General features: G+C 44.1%; 1 protein-coding gene across 1 annotated transcript in view; it reads left to right on the top strand.

Annotated features, from left to right (window-relative positions):
• The window catches only part of LOC116499364 (very low-density lipoprotein receptor-like), a 144,010-nt gene extending 141,401 nt beyond the window's left edge, over positions 1-2,609 (top strand). The window contains exon 3 of the mRNA XM_032204102.1: positions 2,392-2,609. Within this exon, the coding sequence (XP_032059993.1) occupies positions 2,392-2,609 (218 nt within the window). The remainder of the gene's footprint in view (positions 1-2,391) is intronic.
• Positions 2,610-20,936: the final 18,327 nt, after the last annotated feature.

The following is a 20,936-nucleotide window of genomic DNA, read 5'->3' as shown; positions in this document are numbered from 1 at the left end:
GTTGTTTGCATAATGTCACATTTTATGACTTTTTCAATTCAGTTTTATAGCATTCAAAACAAATCAGAAGTTTTCATGTATTAAGAGTTGTGTAGCAGAAAATATGGCATAAGTCTAACAGCTTTACTTTGCAATGGTTTTGTGTCGATGTCGCATATAGTTTTAATATTCATATGTTCCTAAGAAGAGCAATTATAAAGAAAGTTCTCATTTAACTCTACTTAAATATTCATTTTTTTTAAGTATCTGGTTATCTGTTCCATCATATTTTTTATAATTCCCAGTCACTATTACTGTAGTTAATCATATAGAAGCCTTTGTTACCATTTTCAGTCCTTTAATTGACTTCCTATAAATATGCAAGTTGTCACAATTGAAAACAGAACATCTTGAAAATTTACAAAAATTGTTAGAAACAGCATGGATAAGATTGATGATTTTTTTTTCCTTAAAGGATTATTTGGTGTCTTGATTTGTTGTACTTTTGACAGTCTTGGGAGGAACAAGTAGTGTTCATATGCTATTCACTTATTATAATGAACTGACAAAACTGATTACAATAAAACAGATCTTGTAAACTAGACAATGGTATACAAGTAGGATTTCCCACTTTTCCTGTCATATTCGAGGAGCTCCATCCTGCAGCAAGTTGTCTTTGCACTATCCATGGTCACTATTGTAGAAAAAGCTGGCTAAAGCTAATAAGATCAAAGAAATATTCTGATAATTCTAATATATGTGTGAAATACACATACAGTCTTTGAGACTACCAAGAAGTTATTTATTGTTGTCGACGGAGGGAAGACACAGACGCTCAGTATGAGTGAACAGTGAACTTCAACTTTAATGGATAGCTCAGTCGCCTTTTATCTAGTTCGAACATAATCAACTCATACATATTGCAAAAACTAAGCTCAGGATTGGCTAACATTTCCCACTCTTTTCAGGTAGTTCCTCCTTCTTTTAGCCACCGTCCCACCTTAGGGACTTTCCCAATCGCTCAAGGGCATCGTGTCCTTGAGCCTGATTGGCTCTCAGCCAGCTGCGTACGTGCCAGACTCATGTGAGTTGAGTACGGTACTTCACTAGCCCATTGCCTCTTAACTGCCCAACATCCACGTGTCCTATTTCACTTAACCATTCCTCCACAATTCGCCCGTTTTTATTTTGCGCTACAAATACCTTCTGTGAGTTGCTCTAGTTTCTTAGTTAGGCAGTGCAGTTAAAGATTATACGTGCAGCAACTATAATCAATATAATTATAAGTAGAAAGCGAAGTCCCTCTTTACCTAAGAAAACCCATCCACCCATGTTCCCAAAAACAGATTTAAGCCAACCTTCAAACCAACTATCTTGTACTACAATTTTTTTTGTGTATGATCCCTTAACCATTTCAACTGGTTGTGAATTGACTAACCATGGTCGGAAAGATAAAAGCAACACATTCCTTCTACATCTTCACACCCATGTCCCTGAGCCAGCAGTAAGAAATCAATAGCGGCCCTATTTTGCAATACAGCATGTCTTAGACTCTCCATATATTGTGACATTTCAGAAAGAACTTGTATTGTTACATTTGATTGTTTAACAGCCCAACAAGCAAGCTTATTAATGTTAGTCAAAGCGTGTGCAGTTCCCACACCAGGCACCAAAGAAGCAAAGAATCTTTCTGCTGGACCCCACAATTCTACATCATCATTACAGTCAGAACCCAAAGTTTTTAGTTCTCGTTTAATTCTTCTGCTCCTTGTCGAGTTCTGCCATGAGTGTAAATCTGGAGCGAAAAGTGTGAGTCGCCCTAGGTAACACGGTCCTCCAAAAGCATTGGCGGGTACTCCTTGCCATGCACGATCTCCACAGATCAAAAACATGCCAGAGAGAAGCAGCACAGCCGCCGCTGCTTCCATGGTTACGTCAGACAGGCTGCAGGGTCCTGATGTCCGTCCCTCTGCTCTGTGCCGACTTGCCACATGGTGAACTCCAAGCGCAGCGCTGCTCGTGGCGGTGACTGAGGGGGGTGGGGAGGCTCCCATTGCCCCGTAGCCCCAAGGCAGCGTTATCATTCTCTCTGAAGGCGGCAGTGGGCAATGCCCAGCTCCAGCACTTCCCGGCAATCCCAGTCGCTCTGTAGCGGCAGCAGCGACTCTCTGCTCAGCCTGATGTGTAGCTAAAGCGCTAGTGACTGTTCTCCAAGGCTTCAATAAATTTTTTAGCAGACTTAATATCATTAATAACATCATCAAACAATTTATCTCCAAATTTACGCCACTCTGTTTGTTCAAAAAACTGTATCAGGATTTGTAAAACAACCCTGCGCTACTGTATATGCTAATAACCCTGGCAAATCTTTTTCTACAATCTATATCTAAAATGCTCCACTTTTCTAAAAAGCATCTGAGCAAATTATACGCCGCTTGCCTCTCCATACCTTTATATGCGTCGGTACCGTTGCAGCCTTTGCAAGACCTCGGCGGCGCTTTCCGGCGGGACCCTCTATGGGCTCGTCCCGGGTGCGAGGACTCCCTTTCCGAGCTGCAGGTGCGGGGATTTCAAGTTTTCGTCCCTTTCGCCTTTCAGGCCTCGGGTGCGGGGATTCAACAATTTTGTAATCCTTTTCACCTCCTGAGCTGCGTTGCAGGACCGGTTCCTGTATTCTGTCGAACACGTGGCCCAGGATCACTGCCAGCAGTGTCCAAATCCCGTTCAGACCGGTCCCTGTTCGGGCGCCATTTGTTGTCGATGGAAGGAAGACACAGACGCTCAGTATGAGTGAACAGTGAACTTCAACTTTAATGGATAGCTCAGTCGCCTTTTATCTAGTTCGAACATAATCAACTCATACATATTGCAAAAACTAAGCTCAGGATTGGCTAACATTTCCTGCTCTTTTCAGGTAGTTCCTCCTTCTTTTAGCCACCGTCCCACCTTAGGGACTTTCCCAATCGCTCAAGGGCATCGTGTCCTTGAGCCTGATTGGCTCTCAGCCAGCTGCGTACGTGCCAGACTCATGTGAGTTGAGTACGGTACTTCACTAGCCCATTGCCTCTTAACTGCCCAACATCCACGTGTCCTATTTCACTTAACCATTCCTCCACAATTTATACAGATTGTTTGTAGCATGGTGACACCTTTTAGTTTATTGCTAGAAATACCTTAGTCTCTCAGAAGACTACAGTAGAAACTTCTAAAGTGAAGTATTTAATAAGATTTTAAAGACATCAAAATAAAGGTTTGTTTAAAGTTTAAAGTTCGAATTAAATAAACTGCTGCACTACCTGTACTGCATAAGAATATTTCTATCCATATAAAGAAAACACTATTCCAAGAACCCTTTTATTCATATATTAAAAAAACAAACAAACAAACAAACAAAAAAAACACATTAAAAACTATTTATTCTTTTCTGATATATTAAAATAATGCTAAGAAACTCTAGTAATACCTTAAAGTGGTTGGTTGCTAAAGAAGAAAAAAAATTAACCAAAAAAAAATAGTTTATGTAAAATTCTCTTGATTTCAAATATGCATCAATTTCAATAAGTCCATGGCAGCACTTTGATATTTGTAGCATCCTCTAAACACTACAGAATTTGACATTTCATGTTATTTCAAAGCAGGATAGTATAATTTAGTGGGAACATTTAATATCAAGTTGTAAGTTTAATTGCCAGGAATATATGCAGAGGTATAGATTTAGGTTGATAATGCTTTTTTCTATGTTTTTATTTTATTTTATTTTATTTTATTTTATTTTATTTTACTCTTACGAGAGAGAGAGAGAGAGAAAGAGAGCAACCAAACCAGATGTTATTTCAGGTATTTTCTGGTAAATGCAACAGACTCCTTTTATAATAGATTTTTTTTTTCCTATTTATTTGTTTTAATGTTTATTTATTCCATGGGAAATACAAACTTGTCTTCTGGAAGTGCAGAGAAGTTATTAGCTGAACATGGTAGACTGGAGAATTACTAGTCATTGTTGGTGAAGAAGTGCAAGCTCCATGCTTTCAAGAAAATTCAAATATTCCATTTTAAAGGAAGACAGAGAAATAACTTTCCCAAAGGATGCAGATCAAGTGACTGTATCCCAAGCTGTTGTCATTTCAGAATGACAACATTGACAATTCCAGTGACATCAGCACCACACAATTCAACTAAAAGTATCTTTACTTCTTATTATATTTTGTAGGCTCAGTGCCCTCTGCACTTCATATTGGTGAAATGGCGTATCTGTTCAGTTATAGGGAAGGAGCCATTCACACAACTCTGCCAAGATTACTGTAAGTGCTTTTCTATTACTGCATTATAAGATGTAATAGCTTAACATCTCAAGAAAGATATTGTCTTCAAACTAGCAAAATCAGAGCTAATGGAAAAGGCCGTTGAAATTATTGAAGATAAATAAACAAAAAAAGAAAAATCATTGAGTGAACACATATATCTAATAACAGCTATGCTCTCTAGCATAATAACAGCTATCCCTCTCTACATTTTTTTTTTTTTTCCACAGTAACAGGGACTGCTAATCAGCCTCTCAGGCAACCTCATAATCTCAAGGATTTTGTAGATTTTTAAAATAGTGTCTTATTCTTCATAACTTTCTTATCTCTCACACTCTCTTCTCATACATTTGCACAGACAACTATTTTTTTCTATATTTTTGTACAATTTATATGTTAAACAAATTGTGTCAGGGAAGATTTTTCATAATTTGAAGATAGTGGAAGATGCAGTGGGAAGTGAGGAATCATTTGGGTGACAGTGTGATGGGTGAGGCTCTCATGATTTCTCTGTGAAAGCAGCACAAATAGTGGTCCACCTGCACACAAATGCACACACCATACAAAACATTCAGGAGACATATTTAGTAGGACAATGTTGCCAATGTAAGAAGCTTTGCTGAAGATGGAATGCATACATTATTTAAAAGTTTTGACTCTCCATCTCATTTTATTGTTGATGCTATCAATGCATCATGTTATACATAGGAAGTAAGACCCATGGCAGTGATAGAAGCTAGGTACTAACAGGCTGGGAGGAATTTGAGGTAAAAGGTACAGGGAGACCTGGGAGACAGTGTTCTGAATGTGAGACAGCAGTGAACCCTGGCAGTGGTGGTGGCCAGCATCACCCATGACTATGTAAATGGGAACACAGTAAGAAAGTTAAAGAAAGAAATAATTCCCCTCTACTCAACACTCTTTAGACCACATCAACTTACTGCATCCAGTTTTGGAACCCTTAGTACAGTACCTGTCTTTGGAAGTTTTCAAGATCCAGCTGGATTTGATGACACAGACATTCACATATATAAATACTCACATGCTTGAGTATTCTATATTATAACAAGATCTTTTCTGTGTCATCTTACAGCAGGTGACTCATTTAATTTTATTTTCTGAATAATATTTTGAAGTTTTTATTTCTCCATTAATAGTACAAGACCTGTTAAAATTAGAATTCCAAGTTAGGAACCTAAACATAGATATACCACTGTGAAGATTCAGACCAGTAGAGAGTTATTGTTATTTTGTTGTTGTCAGTGGTTTTAAAGCATGTTTGGAAGTAAGTAACTTTTAAGGATTTTTGGCTTATTGCACTTTATTCCATAAAAGCTGTTTGCAGCTTCACAGAACTAGTACAACTGACTTATTGTAAAAAGAAAAATAGTACATGGAGAACTTTGAATCCCTATTGTTTAGAACGTGAACAGTTCTTTTGAATTTTTCATGTACCATTATTTCTTCTGCAATTATAGCAACATTAAGAAAAAGCTATTTTCTATAAATTAGAGCCAGACTCCTTTTCAAACTTCATAAGATGCAATCTACTTTAATGTGTAAACAAGAGTCTGAAACATACTGAATAACCTCCCAGCTGTGTCTAAAACTGTATTCATGCCCACACTCTTCTTGGTATTTTTTTCTCCTTTAAAATAAATAAATAAATAAATAAATAAAACTAACACTATCAGGGAAACCTGACAATATAATAAGCATTTAAATGTTCAAAAAACTATTATAAGTATTAGTATAAGTATTATAATTACTTACATTATAATATGTATATTATTATATGTACTGATGTCACCTTTAAATTAAAAGAACAACATTCAGTTCCTTTAAGCTTTCAGTTCAGCAAATACTTTAGATTATGTAAGCATTCCTAACCTATTTTTGGTAGGATCCATTTTATCTACATCCCAGATACAAATGCAATCATTCTACTTTCCAGCACGGCATTATTCTGTAAATACTAATGTTCATGAAGCAGTCCCACCTAGTCCTGCATTTCAGTTCTGCTGCTTACAAATGACTGAATTTACTTCTTTCTCAGTTGAAGAGAATGACTTAATCACCAAGCTGTGATGTACTCTGATTGTCATTGTCCATCATATTTTCTTTTGAAGATGAGCCACTGTGAACATGAAAGTGGGGGTCTTCACATCAAATCGGAGAATAAGGGACCTTGATTCTAGTCTAGTGATTAGGGCACTTGAAATTGAAGCTCATTCATTTAAAGCAGGTGTCCAAATGACACTTATCTCCCACTGTAGGTGGTTATTTTTAACAGTGATTCATTTTCCCAAGGACATTTTGTTCTTCCATTCACATAATGAAAAACATTACAAAGGTCTAGGCACCCCGTCAGAATGGTTCAGCGTAATGATAGTCTCATGGCATCCCTATCTCAGAACATTAAAAATACTTATACACATGCCTTTCTTGCTTCTTCAGAGTGTTCGTTCTTTTCGTTCTTTCAATGAAAATGTAGCTATCCAGTTTACAAAAAGACCTTGGAAATAACTATTTTTTTCCTAAAGAAAAAAGACTGACATGTAAGATGCCTACAGGCTCTCTGCATGAGAAAACACAATGATCTCCACCAGTCAGTGCTGAAATACAGGTTTATATTTCTATCTCAAAAAATATCCTCTAGGACAGCAAGCCCAGCTCACTGCTCATCTCCAGTATCAATTCCTACTTCCAGTGAGCATCAGATAAAGCAGTGAGTCCCACTGATGTTAGTCATTAGTACTGGGAACCATTAATATTTTCTGCCATGCATAGGTCAGGAGAAAAGTCACAGAGACAGACAGAAATCAGAGTAGCAAGCAGTATGTTACAGAGACACAGGCTGCAAGGATGACATGGTCTGAGAGATCCCAGAGTAGTCCCAGATCATTCCGTTTCCTCTCAGCTCCACACAATTTACAGAAGAAAGAAGAGGGAATATGGAAGAAAAAGAGAAGGAATGAGATGTACACTGATTGTGCAGAATCTTATTTCCTATAACTTAGTAATGGTTTATTTTGTTTCCAGTGTGTTTGTTTATATTTTATTTTATTTTATTTTATTTTATTTTATTTTATTTTATTTTATTTTATTTTATTTTATTTTATTTTATTTTATTTTATTTTATTTTATTTTATTTTACTTTATTTTATTTTATTTTATGTTATTTTATTTTATGTTATTTTATTTTATTTTAATCTTCCTATGTAAATAGTGTTCTTAGAGTTAGACTGTAATGACACTCAAAGTCCTAATTTATGAATTTTATCCCTACTCCTTAGGTGTTCTGGTTTAACCCCAGTAGGCAGCTGAGTCCCACAAAGCTGCTCATTTATTTCCCCCATGTAGGGAGAAGAAGAGAATAAGTGACAAAACTTGTGGGTTGACATAAATGGAGTTTAACAGGTAAGGCAAAAAATGTGCATGCAAACAAAACAAAATAAGGAGTTTATTTCACAGATTTCACAGATTTCACAGAATTTCTAGGTTGGAAGAGACCTCAAGATCATCGAGTCCAACCTCTGACCTAACAGTAACAGTCCCCACTAAACCATATCCCTAAGCTCTACATCTAAACGTCTTTTAAAGACTTCCAGGGATGGTGACTCCACCACTTTCCTGGGAAGCCTGTTCCAAGGTCTAACAACCCTTTCGGTAAAGAAGTTCTTCCTAAGATCCAACCTAAAACTCCCCTGGTGCAACTTAAGCCCATTCCCCCTCATCCTGTCACCAGGCACGTGGGAGAACAGACCAACCCCCACCTCACTACAGCCTCCTTTAAGGTACCTATAGAGAGCGATAAGGTCTCCCCTGAGCCTCCTTTTCTCCAGGCTGAACAAGCCCAGCTCCCTCAGCCGCTCCTCATAGGACTTGTTCTCCAGGCCCCTCACCAGCTTCGTTGCTCTTCTCTGGACTTGCTCAAGCACCTCGATGTCCTTCTTGTAGCGAGGGGCCCCAAACTGAACACAGTACTCGAGGTGCGGCCTCACCAGAGCCGAGTACATGGGGACGATCACCTCCCTAGCCCTGCTGGCCACACTGTTTCTTATGCAAGCCAGGATGCTGTTGGCCGCCTTGGCCACCTGAGCACACTGCTGGCTCATATTCAGCCGACTATCAACCATCACTCCTAGGTCCTTCTCTGCCTGGCAGCTCTCCAACCACTCATCTCCCAGCCTGTAGCTCTGCTTGGGGTTATTGCACCCCAGGTGCAGGACCCGGCACTTGGCCTTGTTGAACTTCATGAAGTTGACCTCAGCCCATCGCCTCTCCAGATTCTCCTGCAGAGCCTTCCTACCCTTGAGCAGATCGACACATGCACCTAACTTGGTGTCATCTGCAAACTTACTGAGGGTGCACTCAGTGCCCTCATCCAGATCATCGATGAAGATATTAAAGAGGACCAGCCCCAGCACTGGGGAACGCCACTAGTGACTGGCCTTCAACTGGACTTGGTCCATTCACCACGACTGTTTGGGCCCGGCTATCCAGCCAGTTTCTAACCCAACGAAGCGTGCGCCAGTCCAAGCCAAAAGCAGCCAGTTTCTTGAGGGGAATGCTGTGGGAAACAGTGTCAAAAGCCTTGCTAAAGTCAAGGTAGACCACATCCACAGCCTTTCCCTCATCCACCCAGCGCGTCACTTTGTCATAGAAGGAGATCAGGTTTGTCAAGCAGAACCTGCCTTTCATAAACCCATGCTGACTGGGCCTGATCGCCTGCTTGCCCTGCAAGTGCTGCATGATGACTGTCAAGAGGATCTGCTCCATGAGCTTCCCTGTCACTGAGGTCAAACTGACAGGCCTGTAGTTCCCCGGGTCTGCCCTCCGGCCCTTCTTGTAGATGGGTGTCAAGTTTGCTAGCCTCCAGTCAACTGGGAGCTCCCCCGATAGCCAGGACTGTTGATAAATGATGGTAAGCGGCTTGGCCAGCTCCTCTGACAATTCTCTCAGTACCCTTGGGTGGATCCCATCCGGCCCCATCGACTTGTGCACATCCAAGTGCCGTACCAGGTCACCAACCATTTCTTCATGGATAGTGAGGGCCACATCCTGCTCCCCATCCCCTCCCACCAGCTCAGGGTACTGGGTATCCAGAGAACAACCGGTATTGCCGCTAAAGACTGAGGTGAAGAAGGCATTAAGCACCTCAGCCTTTTCCTCATCTCTTGTAACTAAGTTTCCCCCCACATCCAGTAAAGGATGGAGATTCTCCTTAGTCCTCCTTTTTGTGTTGATGTATTTATAGAAATGTTTTTTGTTATCTTTAATGGCAGTAGCCAGATTGAGCTCCAGATGAGCTTTGGCCTTTCTAATTTTGTTCCTGCACAGCCTCGCTACATCCTTATAGTCCTCCTTAGTGGCCTGCCCACTTTTCCAAAGATTATAAACCTCTTTTTTTCTCCTAAGCTCAAGCCACAATTCTCTGTTGAGCCAGGCTGGTCTTCTTCCCCGCCAGCTCGTCTTTGGGCACGTGGGTACAGACCGTTCCTGCGCCATTAAGATTTCCCTCTTGAAGAGCGCCCAGCATTCCTGGACTCCTCTGTCCTTCAGAACCTCCTCCCAAGGGACTCTACCAACCAGTGTCCTCAGCAGCTCAAAGTCAGCCCTCCGGAAGTCCAATACAGCGGTTTTACTGGTCCCCTTCCTGGCCTCGCCAAGAATAGAGAACTCTATCATTTCGTGGTCACTCTGCCCAAGACAGTTTCCAACCACCACATCCTCCACCAGTCCTTCTCTGTTTGTGAAGAGAAGATCTAGTGGGGCACCTCCCCTGGTAGGCTCACTAACCAGCTGTGTCAAAAAGCTATCTTCCACGCTCTCCAGAAACCTCCTAGACTGCTTTCTCAGGGCTGTGTTGTGCTTCCAGGATATGTCAGGGAATTTGAAGTTCCCCACGAGAACAAGCGCTGAAGATTTTGCAACTTCTGTCAGCTGCCTGTAGAACTCCTCATCCATCTCCTCATCCTGGTTCGGTGATCTATAACAGACCCCCACCAGGACGCTAGCCTTGTTGGCCTTCCCGCCAATCCTAATCCAAAGGGACTCGACCTTGTCATTCCCAACCTCGAGTTCAACAACATCGGAAGATTCTCTAATATAGAGAGCCAAGATTCTCTAATATAGAGAGCCAATTATTTGCTACTTCCCATTGCCAGGCAGATATTTAGCCATTTCCAGGAAAGCAGAGCTTCATCACATGTAATCGGCCATTTGCCGAGGCGATCGGCTCCGGGGCAGGCGCGTTCTGCAGCGGAGCGGGGGATCGGGCCAGGCAGGGCTAATTTTGTCCGGCATCGAGCCTACTAGAGGGAGCCGCCAGGACCCGGCAGCCCTCGTGAGGGAGGCTGACGAGGCGAAGGCGGAGCCAGCAGCGTCAGCCGCGGGCTATTTAAATCGGGACCCACCGCCATTTCACTGCCATTTGCCGAGGCGATCGGCTCCGGGGCAGGCGCGTTCTGCAGCGGAGCGGGGGATCGGGCCAGGCAGGGCTAATTTTGTCCGGCATCGAGCCTACTAGAGGGAGCCGCCAGGACCCGGCAGCCCTCGTGAGGGAGGCTGACGAGGCGAAGGCGGAGCCAGCAGCGTCAGCGGCGGGCTATTTAAATCGGGACCCACCGCCATTTCACTGCCATTTGCCGAGGCGATCGGCTCCAGGGCAGGCGCGTTCTGCAGCGGAGCGGGGGATCGGGCCAGGCAGGGCTAATTTTGTCCGGCATCGAGCCTACTAGAGGGAGCCGCCAGGACCCGGCAGCCCTCGTGAGGGAGGCTGATGAGGCGAAGGCGGAGCCAGCAGCGTCAGCGGCGGGCTATTTAAATCGGGACCCACCGCCATTTCACTGCCATTTGCCGAGGCGATCGGCTCCGGGGCAGGCGCGTTCTGCAGCGGAGCGGGGGATCGGGCCAGGCAGGGCTAATTTTGTCCGGCATCGAGCCTACTAGAGGGAGCCGCCAGGACCCGGCAGCCCTCGTGAGGGAGGCTGACGAGGCGAAGGCGGAGCCAGCAGCGTCAGCGGCGGGCTATTTAAATCGGGACCCACCGCCATTTCACTGCCATTTGCCGAGGCGATCGGCTCCGGGGCAGGCGCGTTCTGCAGCGGAGCGGGGGATCGGGCCAGGCAGGGCTAATTTTGTCCGGCATCGAGCCTACTAGAGGGAGCCGCCAGGACCCGGCAGCCCTCGTGAGGGAGGCTGACGAGGCGAAGGCGGAGCCAGCAGCGCCCCCCCCCCAGCCCTTCAAAAGCAGCCCCTAGGGAGCGCGAGCGACCAGGAGCGCGGCGAACAGGGCGGGCAAACAGGGCGTGGCGCGTCAGAGGGAGTGGCGCGGCAGTTCGCGCAGGCAGGGCGCGCAGGAAGGGCAGAGCGCTCCCCCTACACACAAACAACACCTCGTTAACAACAGCCGTAACTAGGCGATAATGGTCGCCACCAGGCACGGCGCGCTCTCCAGAAAGTCGGTACACACGCAGACCGACTACCCGTTAAAAAATGCCGCAGTTCAGGTCACCGGGTGCATGGAGTGTCTGAGCCTGTTGCTGCCATCGGCGGGAGGCAGAGAAACTGCGTGCGTGAGGTGCGAGCAGGTGGATGACCTGGTCCGCATGGTGGCGGAGCTCAAGGAGGAGGTGGAGAGGTTGAGGGCCATCAGGGAGTGTGAGCGGGAGATAGACTTCTGGAGTAACTCCCTGCAGGGCCTCAAGGGGAGGTGCCGAGGTGAGACTCCCCAAATGGGGGCGGACCCCCTGCCCTGTCCCCGTCGGGCAGAGGGAGGGGATCTGGGAGCTGAGGAGGAATGGAAACAGGTCCCTGCTCGACATCGCAGGCAATGCTCTCCCCTTCCGGCCCCACCTTCCCAGGTGCCCTTACGCAACAGGTTTGAGGCCCTAGAGATTGAGAGGCCGGTGTGTGAGGAAGAGGTAGCAAATGTTCCCAGGAGGATGCCTGGAGCGAGGAGGTCGACTCCGCGCCTCAGGACTGCCTCCACCAAAAAAGACAGGAGGGTTATTGTTGTTGGTGACTCGATTCTTAGGGGAACAGAGGGCCCTATTTGTCGGCCGGACCCTACCCGTAGGGAAGTCTGCTGTCTCCCTGGGGCCAGGGTCAGGGACGTTGCCAGGAAGCTTCCTAACCTGGTACGCCCCTCTGACTATTACCCCCTTTTGATAGTCCAGGCGGGCAGTGATAACATCGAAGAGAGAAGCCTCAAGGCTATCAAAAGGGACTTTAGGGGGCTGGGTCGGTTAGTGGATGGAGCGGGAGTGCAGGTGGTGTTTTCGTCCATCCCTATGGTGGCAGGGAGGAGTTCAGAGAGGACACGGAAAGCCCACCTGTTAAACACGTGGCTCCGGGGCTGGTGCCAACGCAGAAATCTTGGGTTTTTTGATCATGGGGCACTTTACTCAGCACCTGGCCTGATGGCCGCAGACGGGTCCCTATCTTTTAGGGGAAAAAGGATCCTGGGCCAGGAACTGGCAGGGCTCATTGAGAGGGCTTTAAACTAGGTAGGAAGGGGGATGGGGCTGAGGCTAGGATTGTTGGGGCTGTGCCAGGGGGAACAATGGCAAGGCCGGAGGATAAGGCAATGGCCCAGCTGAAGTGCATCTACACCAATGCACGCAGCATGGGTAACAAACAGGAGGAGCTGGAAGCCATCGTGCGGCAGGCAGGCTACGACTTGGTTGCCATCACGGAGACGTGGTGGGACCAGTCTCATGACTGGAGTGCTGCAATGCCTGGCTATAAGCTCTATAGAAGGGACAGGCAGCATAGAAGGGGTGGTGGTGTGGCTCTCTATATTAGAGAGTCTTTTGAGGTTGTAGAACTCGAGGTTGGGAATGACAAGGTCGAGTCCCTTTGGGTTAGGATCGGCAGGGACAACAAGGCTAGTGTCCTGGTCGGGGTCTGCTATAGACCGCCGAACCAGGATGAGGAGACGGATGAGGAATTCTACAGGCAGCTGACAGAGGTTGCAAAATCATCAGCTCTTGTACTCGTGGGGGACTTCAACTTCCCTGACATATCCTGGAAGCACAACACAGCCCTGAGAAAGCAGTCTAGGAGGTTTCTGGAGAGCGTGGAAGATAGCTTCCTGACGCAGCTGGTTAGTGAGCATACCAGGGGAGGTGCCCCGCTAGACCTTCTCTTCACAAACAGAGAAGGACTGGTGGAGGACGTGATCGTCGGGAGCTGTCTAGGGCAGAGTGACCACGCAATGGTGGAGTTCACTATTCTTGGCGAGGCCAGGAAGGGGACCAGTAAAACCGCTGTATTGGACTTTCGGAGGGCTGACTTTGAGCTGCTCAGGACACTGGTTGGTGGAGTCCCTTGGGAGGCGGTTCTGAAGGGCAGAGGGGTCCAGGAAGGCTGGGCGCTCTTCAAGAGGGAAGTCTTAATGGCGCAGGAACGGTCTGTTCCCACGTGCCCAAAGACGAGCTGGCGGGGAAGAAGACCGGCCTGGCTCAACAGAGAATTGTGGCTTGATCTTAGGAGGAAAAAGAGGGTTTATAAGCTTTGGAAAAGTGGGCAGGCCACTAAGGAGGACTTTAAAGAAGTAGCGAGGCTGTGCAGGGACAAAATTAGGAAGGCCAAAGCTCATCTGGAGCTCAATCTGGCTACTGCCATTAAAGATAACAAAAAACATTTCTATAAATACATCAACACAAAAAGGAGGACTAAGGAGAATCTCCATCCTTTACTGGATGCGGGGGGAAACTTAGTTACAAGAGATGAGGAAAAGGCGGAGGTGCTCAATGCCTTCTTTGCCTCAGTCTTTAGCGGCAATACCGGATGTTCTCTGGATACCCAGTACCCTGAGCTGGTGGAAGGGGATGGAGAGCAGGATGTGGCCCTCATTATCCATGAAGAACTGGTTGGTGACCTACTACGGCACTTAGATGTGCACAAGTCGATGGGGCCGGATGGGATCCACCCAAGGGTACTGAGGGAACTGGCAGAGGAGCTGGCCAAGCCACTGTCCATCATTTATCAACAGTCCTGGCTATCGGGGGAGGTCCCAATCGACTGGCGGCTAGCAAACGTGACGCCCATCTACAAGAAGGGCCGGAGGGCTGACCCAGGAAACTACAGGCCTGTCAGTTTGACCTCAGTGCCAGGAAAGCTCATGGAGCAGATCCTCCTGAGAGTCATCATGCAGCACTTGAAGGGGAAGCAGGCGATCAGGCCCAGTCAGCATGGCTTTATGAAAGGCAGGTCATGCCTGACGAACCTGATCTCCTTCTATGACAGAGTGACGCGCTGGGTGGATGAGGGAAAGGCTGTGGATGTGGTCTACCTTGATTTCAGCAAGGCTTTTGACACCGTCTCCCACAGCATTCTCCTCAAGAAACTGGCTGCTCTTGGCTTGGACTGGCGCACGCTTCGTTGGGTTAGAAACTGGCTGGATAGCCGGGCCCAAAGAGTCGTGGTGAATGGAGCTAAGTCCAGTTGGAGGCCAGTCACTAGTGGCGTCCCCCAGGGCTCGGTGCTGGGGCCGGTCCTCTTTAATATCTTCATCGATGATCTGGACGAGGGCATCGAGTGCACCCTCAGTAAGTTTGCAGATGACACCAAGTTAGGTGCATGTGTCGATCTGCTTGAGGGTAGGAAAGCTCTGCAGGAGGATCTGGATAGGCTCGACCGATGGGCTGAGGTCAACTGCATGAAGTTTAACAAGGCCAAGTGCCGGGTCCTGCACCTGGGGCGCAATAACCCCAAGCAGAGCTACAGGCTGGGAGAGGAATGGTTGGAAAGCTGCCAGGCAGAGAAGGACCTGGGAGTGATGGTGGATAGTCGGCTGAATATGAGCCAGCAGTGTGCTCAGGTGGCCAAGAAGGCCAACGGCATCCTGGCTTGTATTAGGAACAGCGTGACCAGCAGGGCTAGGGAGGTGATCGTCCCCCTGTACTCAGCTCTGGTGAGGCCGCACCTCGAGTACTGTGTTCAGTTTTGGGCCCCTCGCTACAAGAAGGACATCGAGGTGCTTGAGCGGGTGCAGAGAAGGGCGACGAAGCTGGTGAGGGGCCTGGAGAACAAGTCCTACGAGGAGCGGCTGAGGGAGCTGGGCTTGTTCAGCCTGGAGAAGAGGAGGCTCAGGGGCGACCTTATCGCTCTGTATAGGTACCTCAAGGGAGGCTGTAGCGAGGTGGGGGTTGGCCTGTTCTCCCACGTGCCTGGTGACAGGACGAGGGGGAATGGGTTTAAGTTGAGCCAGGGGAGTTTTAGGCTAGATGTTAGGAAGAACTTCTTCACTGAAAGGGTTGTGAGGCATTGGAACAGGCTGCCCAGGGAAGTGGTGGAGTCACCATCCTTGGAAGTCTTCAAAAGACGTTTAGATGTAGAGCTTAGGGATATGGTTTAGTGGAGGGCTGTTAGCGTTAGGTTGGAGGTTGGACTCGATGACCTTGAGGTCTCTTCCAACCTAGAAAATTCTGTGATTCTGTGATTCTGTAATGGTCAGCTGGGGTCAACTCTCCTGTCTGTGTTCCCTCCCAGCTTCTTGTGCATCTCCAGCCTATTCACTGGTGCAGCAGTGTGAGAAGCAGAATAGACCTTTAGCTGTGGAAGCACTGCTCACCAATATCTAAAACATTGGCATGTTATTAACACTGTTTTGGCCACCAATCCAAGAAACAGCAGCATATGAATTATTTTTAAGGAAATTAACCCTATCCCAGCCAAAGACCTGTCATAGCCACTTGTCCTTTGCTTTGATTCAGAGCCAGTAGCAGTCCAACACATATATAGTTTAAAGACATTGGTTTGAGATGTCATCTTTGTCTTACTATGACTGAAGATGTGGTTCACTTGATGAGAAGCACATATTCAAAGTTATTTTGAAAGACAGTGCCAACCCGATGTAAGTCAACACATGCCATGTCTGCAATAAAAGCTTCTTATGCTTGACAAAATTTATCTTTAATTTTCGCAGATGTAAATATTCCTTTTCAGATGCATCTTGCACAATGTACTTGCCAGTTACTTGTATATTTGCCGGGTTGATAAGTATACACAGCGAACGTTTCAGAATGAGGCTTATATCTATGATCACAACAGTAACTGCATAAAATGTAAGGTTAAAATTACTCTTAAGAAGGATGATTTCACTCAAAGCCTTAAAATATGTAAAAAGGTAAAATTGTTCATATTCTTTCTAGCTGTGACAAAACCAAGCCTTTTCTTGAGACAATGTCCTAACAGGTTGCTGTCAGATGTTAATGCATAGTGATCACAAGCAATGTATTAGGGGTTCCTTTTCGCTTTGAAAGTTCCAAGCTGTCACAGTAGTTTAAATTTAACAACAATGTTGGCAAAGTCTTTATTATATTTTTTCATTAATCATTTAATTCTCCTGATTTGCAATTGGCAATTAACCCAATTTGTCATGTCAGATACTCGACTGTGTATTAGAATGGTGATTAGGTGTTTGATTGCTGGTTCGGTAACTTTAATTGTTTTCATGCTTTAAATGAATTTACATGTAAAAAGAACCATCAGAATATCACACATTCTAATAGATTTTTAATAATTGCAGAGATTCAGTGACAAACTAACCACAAAACTTTATAAAGGGTAAAGGAATTTTTTAGTTTCTCCTAAATCTATACATCTTCTATTTAGGAATAAATAAATAAATAAATAAATAAATAAATAAATAAATAAATGTATAATCATAGAACCATTTAGGTTGGAAAAGACCTCTAAGATCATGTTAGTTCAACCATTAACCTGCCACTGCTGAGTCAACCACTGACCTTAGGGTCACACCCTAAGGTCACACCACATCTGGTGTGGGTCACACCACATTTATATGTCTTTTGAATACCTCCAAGGACAGTGACTCAATCTACTCCCCTGGGCAGCCCGTTCCAATGCCTCACAACAAGTGACAATGCCTTTCAGTGATTCAGTTTTCCTAATATCCAACCTAACCCCCCACTGGCACAACTTGAGGCCCTTTCCTCTTGTGCTGCTGTGGGAATGATGTGGGAAATATCATCAAAATCTTTACTAAAGTCTAGGTAGGTAGGCAACATCCAGAGCCTTTCCCTCATCCACTGAGTGTGCAACCTTGTCATAGAAAGAGATCAAGTTAGTCAAGCAGGTCCTGTCTTTGATAAACCCATGCTGACTGGGCCTGATCACCTGGTTGTCCTGTATGTGCTGTTTGATGGCACCTAAGATAATACGCTCTGTAGCCTGGCTTAGCACCAAGGTCAGACTGACAGGCATGTAGTTCACTGGATCTTCCTTCCATCCTTTCTTGTAGATGGATCACTATTGTAGATGGGAAATTATTTTTACTATAATCAAAATTTTAACACTCAGGAATGAATATATTTGCTGAGGAAAAATAACTTTTCCATGTTGTTTTCTCCCTTTTAAAGCTTCCAGGAGGTAAATCTTATAAAGAGTATATGTTATTTTCTGTGGTCATTTAGTGTATGCATTCATTTTTCATATCCTCTGAAAGTAATGTCCAATTGCAAGTATTGTGTATCCTTAAGATTAATAATGCTATGAAACCAATACCAGTTAAAGAAGTAAAAACATTTAAAAATACCTTCTAGTTGCCTAGATGCAGAGAGAATTAGTATTAATAATATTATAACTACAAAACTGACCCTTAGGCATTTTGAAAAAGCTCTCCAGAGCCAACTATTGCAAACTCAGTTCTTCATGCTATAAAAATAAGTAAATAAATAAAATTGCACCTCTTCTGTGATTTGTTCATTTTATTTGCTTTAAGATTTTCTATTAGCTTTTGTTGGGTGGATTTTTGTTTGTTGTTTTTTTGTTTGTTTTGTTTTTCTTATTTTGTTGTTGTTTCATTTTTGTCTCTGTCAGTTGGAGATTTATATTCAACATGCACAGATATTACACATAGAGATAAAATACTTCCCAGACAAGATCATGAAAATGTTGTTTAGGCCACATCTAACACTTCCAGAACAAGATGCTGCTTCTTCTTTGGACCTTCAGGAAGACCTGTATTTGTATCTGGTAGTTTAGTAATTAGAAAAAAATATATTATCTGGGAAAATAGTGGGAAAACAACTGTATCTCACCATGTAAAAGTCTAAAAACAATTTGATCTTTACAGAGTGAAGTCATGGGCATGTGCCAGACTATAATTTAGGCATTTGAAAAATAATCGGCTGCTGTCCATGAAAGTATACATGGGAGAAGAAAAGGGATAATACTGTCATATATTTGTGTAGTAGCAGTGGTATGATTTTGTCCAGATAAGCATTATGGAGTGGTTTAACATATCTTTTTACACAGTCAAAAAGCTGATAGTCTAGAACATTAATAATAAATACTTGCTTTAGAGTAGATACAAAGAACCAGTGTGTAGCCAGCATTACAAAATTTCCTTGGAAATCATTGAAAAGGGGAACTAATGCTTATAGTATTAAAATGTTAATGCATAGTATTAAAATGTTAAATTAAAAGCTTTATTAACAAAGGAGCACTTTTTTTTTTTTTTTTTTTTTTTTTTTCTTTTAAAGCCAAGATGATGAGCTACAACTGCAAAGTCTCTATCAACTTCTACCAAAGTCAAGTGAGTAGTTTATACTCTTATCTTCTCTGGCTAATTGCAGATGCTCTTTTGTCTATGGTAGAAACTGCAGAAGAAATAAAGGCATTTATAACCTTTGTTATTAAGGGAATTGAGGAGAATAAAGTGAACCTTTACATAAGGACATAAGGAGTGTAATAACAGCATGAAAAGAAGACTTGGTGATGCAGAGATTGGTTTGTCACCAAAATAATCTGTATCTTTTAAATATGCATGAAGATTTAAACAGACAATTTTCTGTAATTTAACTCTGTACTGCATACTGTCATTATATCTTTCCAGATAAAGAAAGGAGATGAATTATGGAGTTTCTTGATTGTGTTATCAAGCACTCTTGTACCTCGATAATAGCTGCTTGATGGTTTGCATTTTCGAAGTAATGCAAGAAAAATTTCCCAACTAAACTTATAATTTGCTAAAAGAATAAATAGAAAGTGTATTTTACAAATACAAAAGTGCTTATTCTTAATAAATAAATAAATAAATCAGAAGTATAGCTGTTTTATGTTAAGAATTTAACATGTATATGCTTTTAACATAAACTACTTTCACAAGGCTGCCGTTAGTAGTTTTAATTTTTTTTTTACAGTAATCAGGATTTGTGCAATGGTCATGGCATTCAAAAGCCAATGTGAGCAATAAACACCACTACACATCTTTTCCAGTGCCTGAGGAATGCTGAACTTCTTACCTTAGCTACAGTACCCAGAATCAAGTTATATTTCTGTTTACATAAGACTTTGAAACAAATTAGACTCAATCATTTTTTTTTTTTACCCTCATTGTGAAAAGAAAGTACAAAAGTAGCTTGAATGATAGTTAACGAGAACACAAATACTGTTTGTAACTGAACTTTGTACTGAAGGAAAAAATAATTAAATACAATGTTAAAGATCATCTAGACCAATCCCCCTGCCAAGCAGGATCACCTAGAACAGGTTGCCCAGGACCTTGTCCAGGAAGCTTTTGAAGATCTCCAAGGTGGGAGACTCGACAACATCTCTGGGCTATCTATTTCAATGCTCTGACACCCACAGAGTCAGGTGCTTCCTGGTGTTCAAACGGACTGGTGTTCCATTTGTATGCATTGCCTCTTGTCCTTTCACTGGGCACCACTGAAAAGATACTGCATCTTCTTTGCACCCTCCCTTTAGGTACTTATAAAGATTGATAAGATCCTCCCTGAACCTTCTCTTCTCCAGGCTGAACAGTCCCAACTCTTTAAGCCTCTCCACATATGACAGAGCTGTTGCAGTCACCTGATCATCTTGATGTGGAAGTGTGGGACACAGAGGTAACCTCTTTTCAGTGGTTTGTGGGGACAGGGCAGGGGGCAATGGCCACAAAATGGATCACAGGAAGTTCCGCACTGTCCTGGTTTCAGTTAGGACAGAGTTAATTTTCTTCCTAGTAGCTGGTAGGGTGCTATGTTTTGGCTTAGGATAAGAAGAGTGCTGATAACATACTGATTTAATTGTTGCAGAGCAGTGCTTACACCAAGCCAAGGACGTTTCAGCTTCTCACTCTGTCCTGCCAATGGGCAGGCTGGGGGTGCAGCAGGAGCTGGGAGGGGACAGCTGAGTCTAACTGGCCAGAGGGGTATTCCATACCATCTGGCGTCATGCTAAACAATTCAAACGGGTGGCTGGCTGGGGTGGGGGGGCTGGACTGCTTGGGGATAGGCTGGGCATTGGTCAGCGGGTGGTGAGCATTGTGCATCACTTGTTTTGTACACATTATTATTAGTAGTACTATTATTATTATTATTATTATTATTATTGTTGTTGTTGTTGTTGTTGTTGTTATTTTTCAGTCTGTCTTAGCTGCCAGCTGGGTTAAACCACAACACCTCCATTTCTCTAGGCTAAATAACCCAGTTCCCTCAAATGCTCCTCATAAGACTTGTTCTCTAGACCCTTCACAAGCTTTGTTGCCCTTCTTTGAAAATGTCTTTCTTGCAGTGAGGGGCCCAAAATTGAATACGGTACTCGAGGTGTGGCCTCACCAGAGCTGAGTACAGAAGGATGACAGTCACTTCCCAAGTCCTGTTGGCCATGAAATTTCTG

This window comes from Aythya fuligula, chromosome 1 (genome assembly GCF_009819795.1).
Source record: "Aythya fuligula isolate bAytFul2 chromosome 1, bAytFul2.pri, whole genome shotgun sequence".
NCBI classification, from domain to species: Eukaryota; Metazoa; Chordata; class Aves; order Anseriformes; family Anatidae; genus Aythya; species Aythya fuligula.
This window is presented reverse-complemented; position numbering and strand designations above follow the sequence as displayed.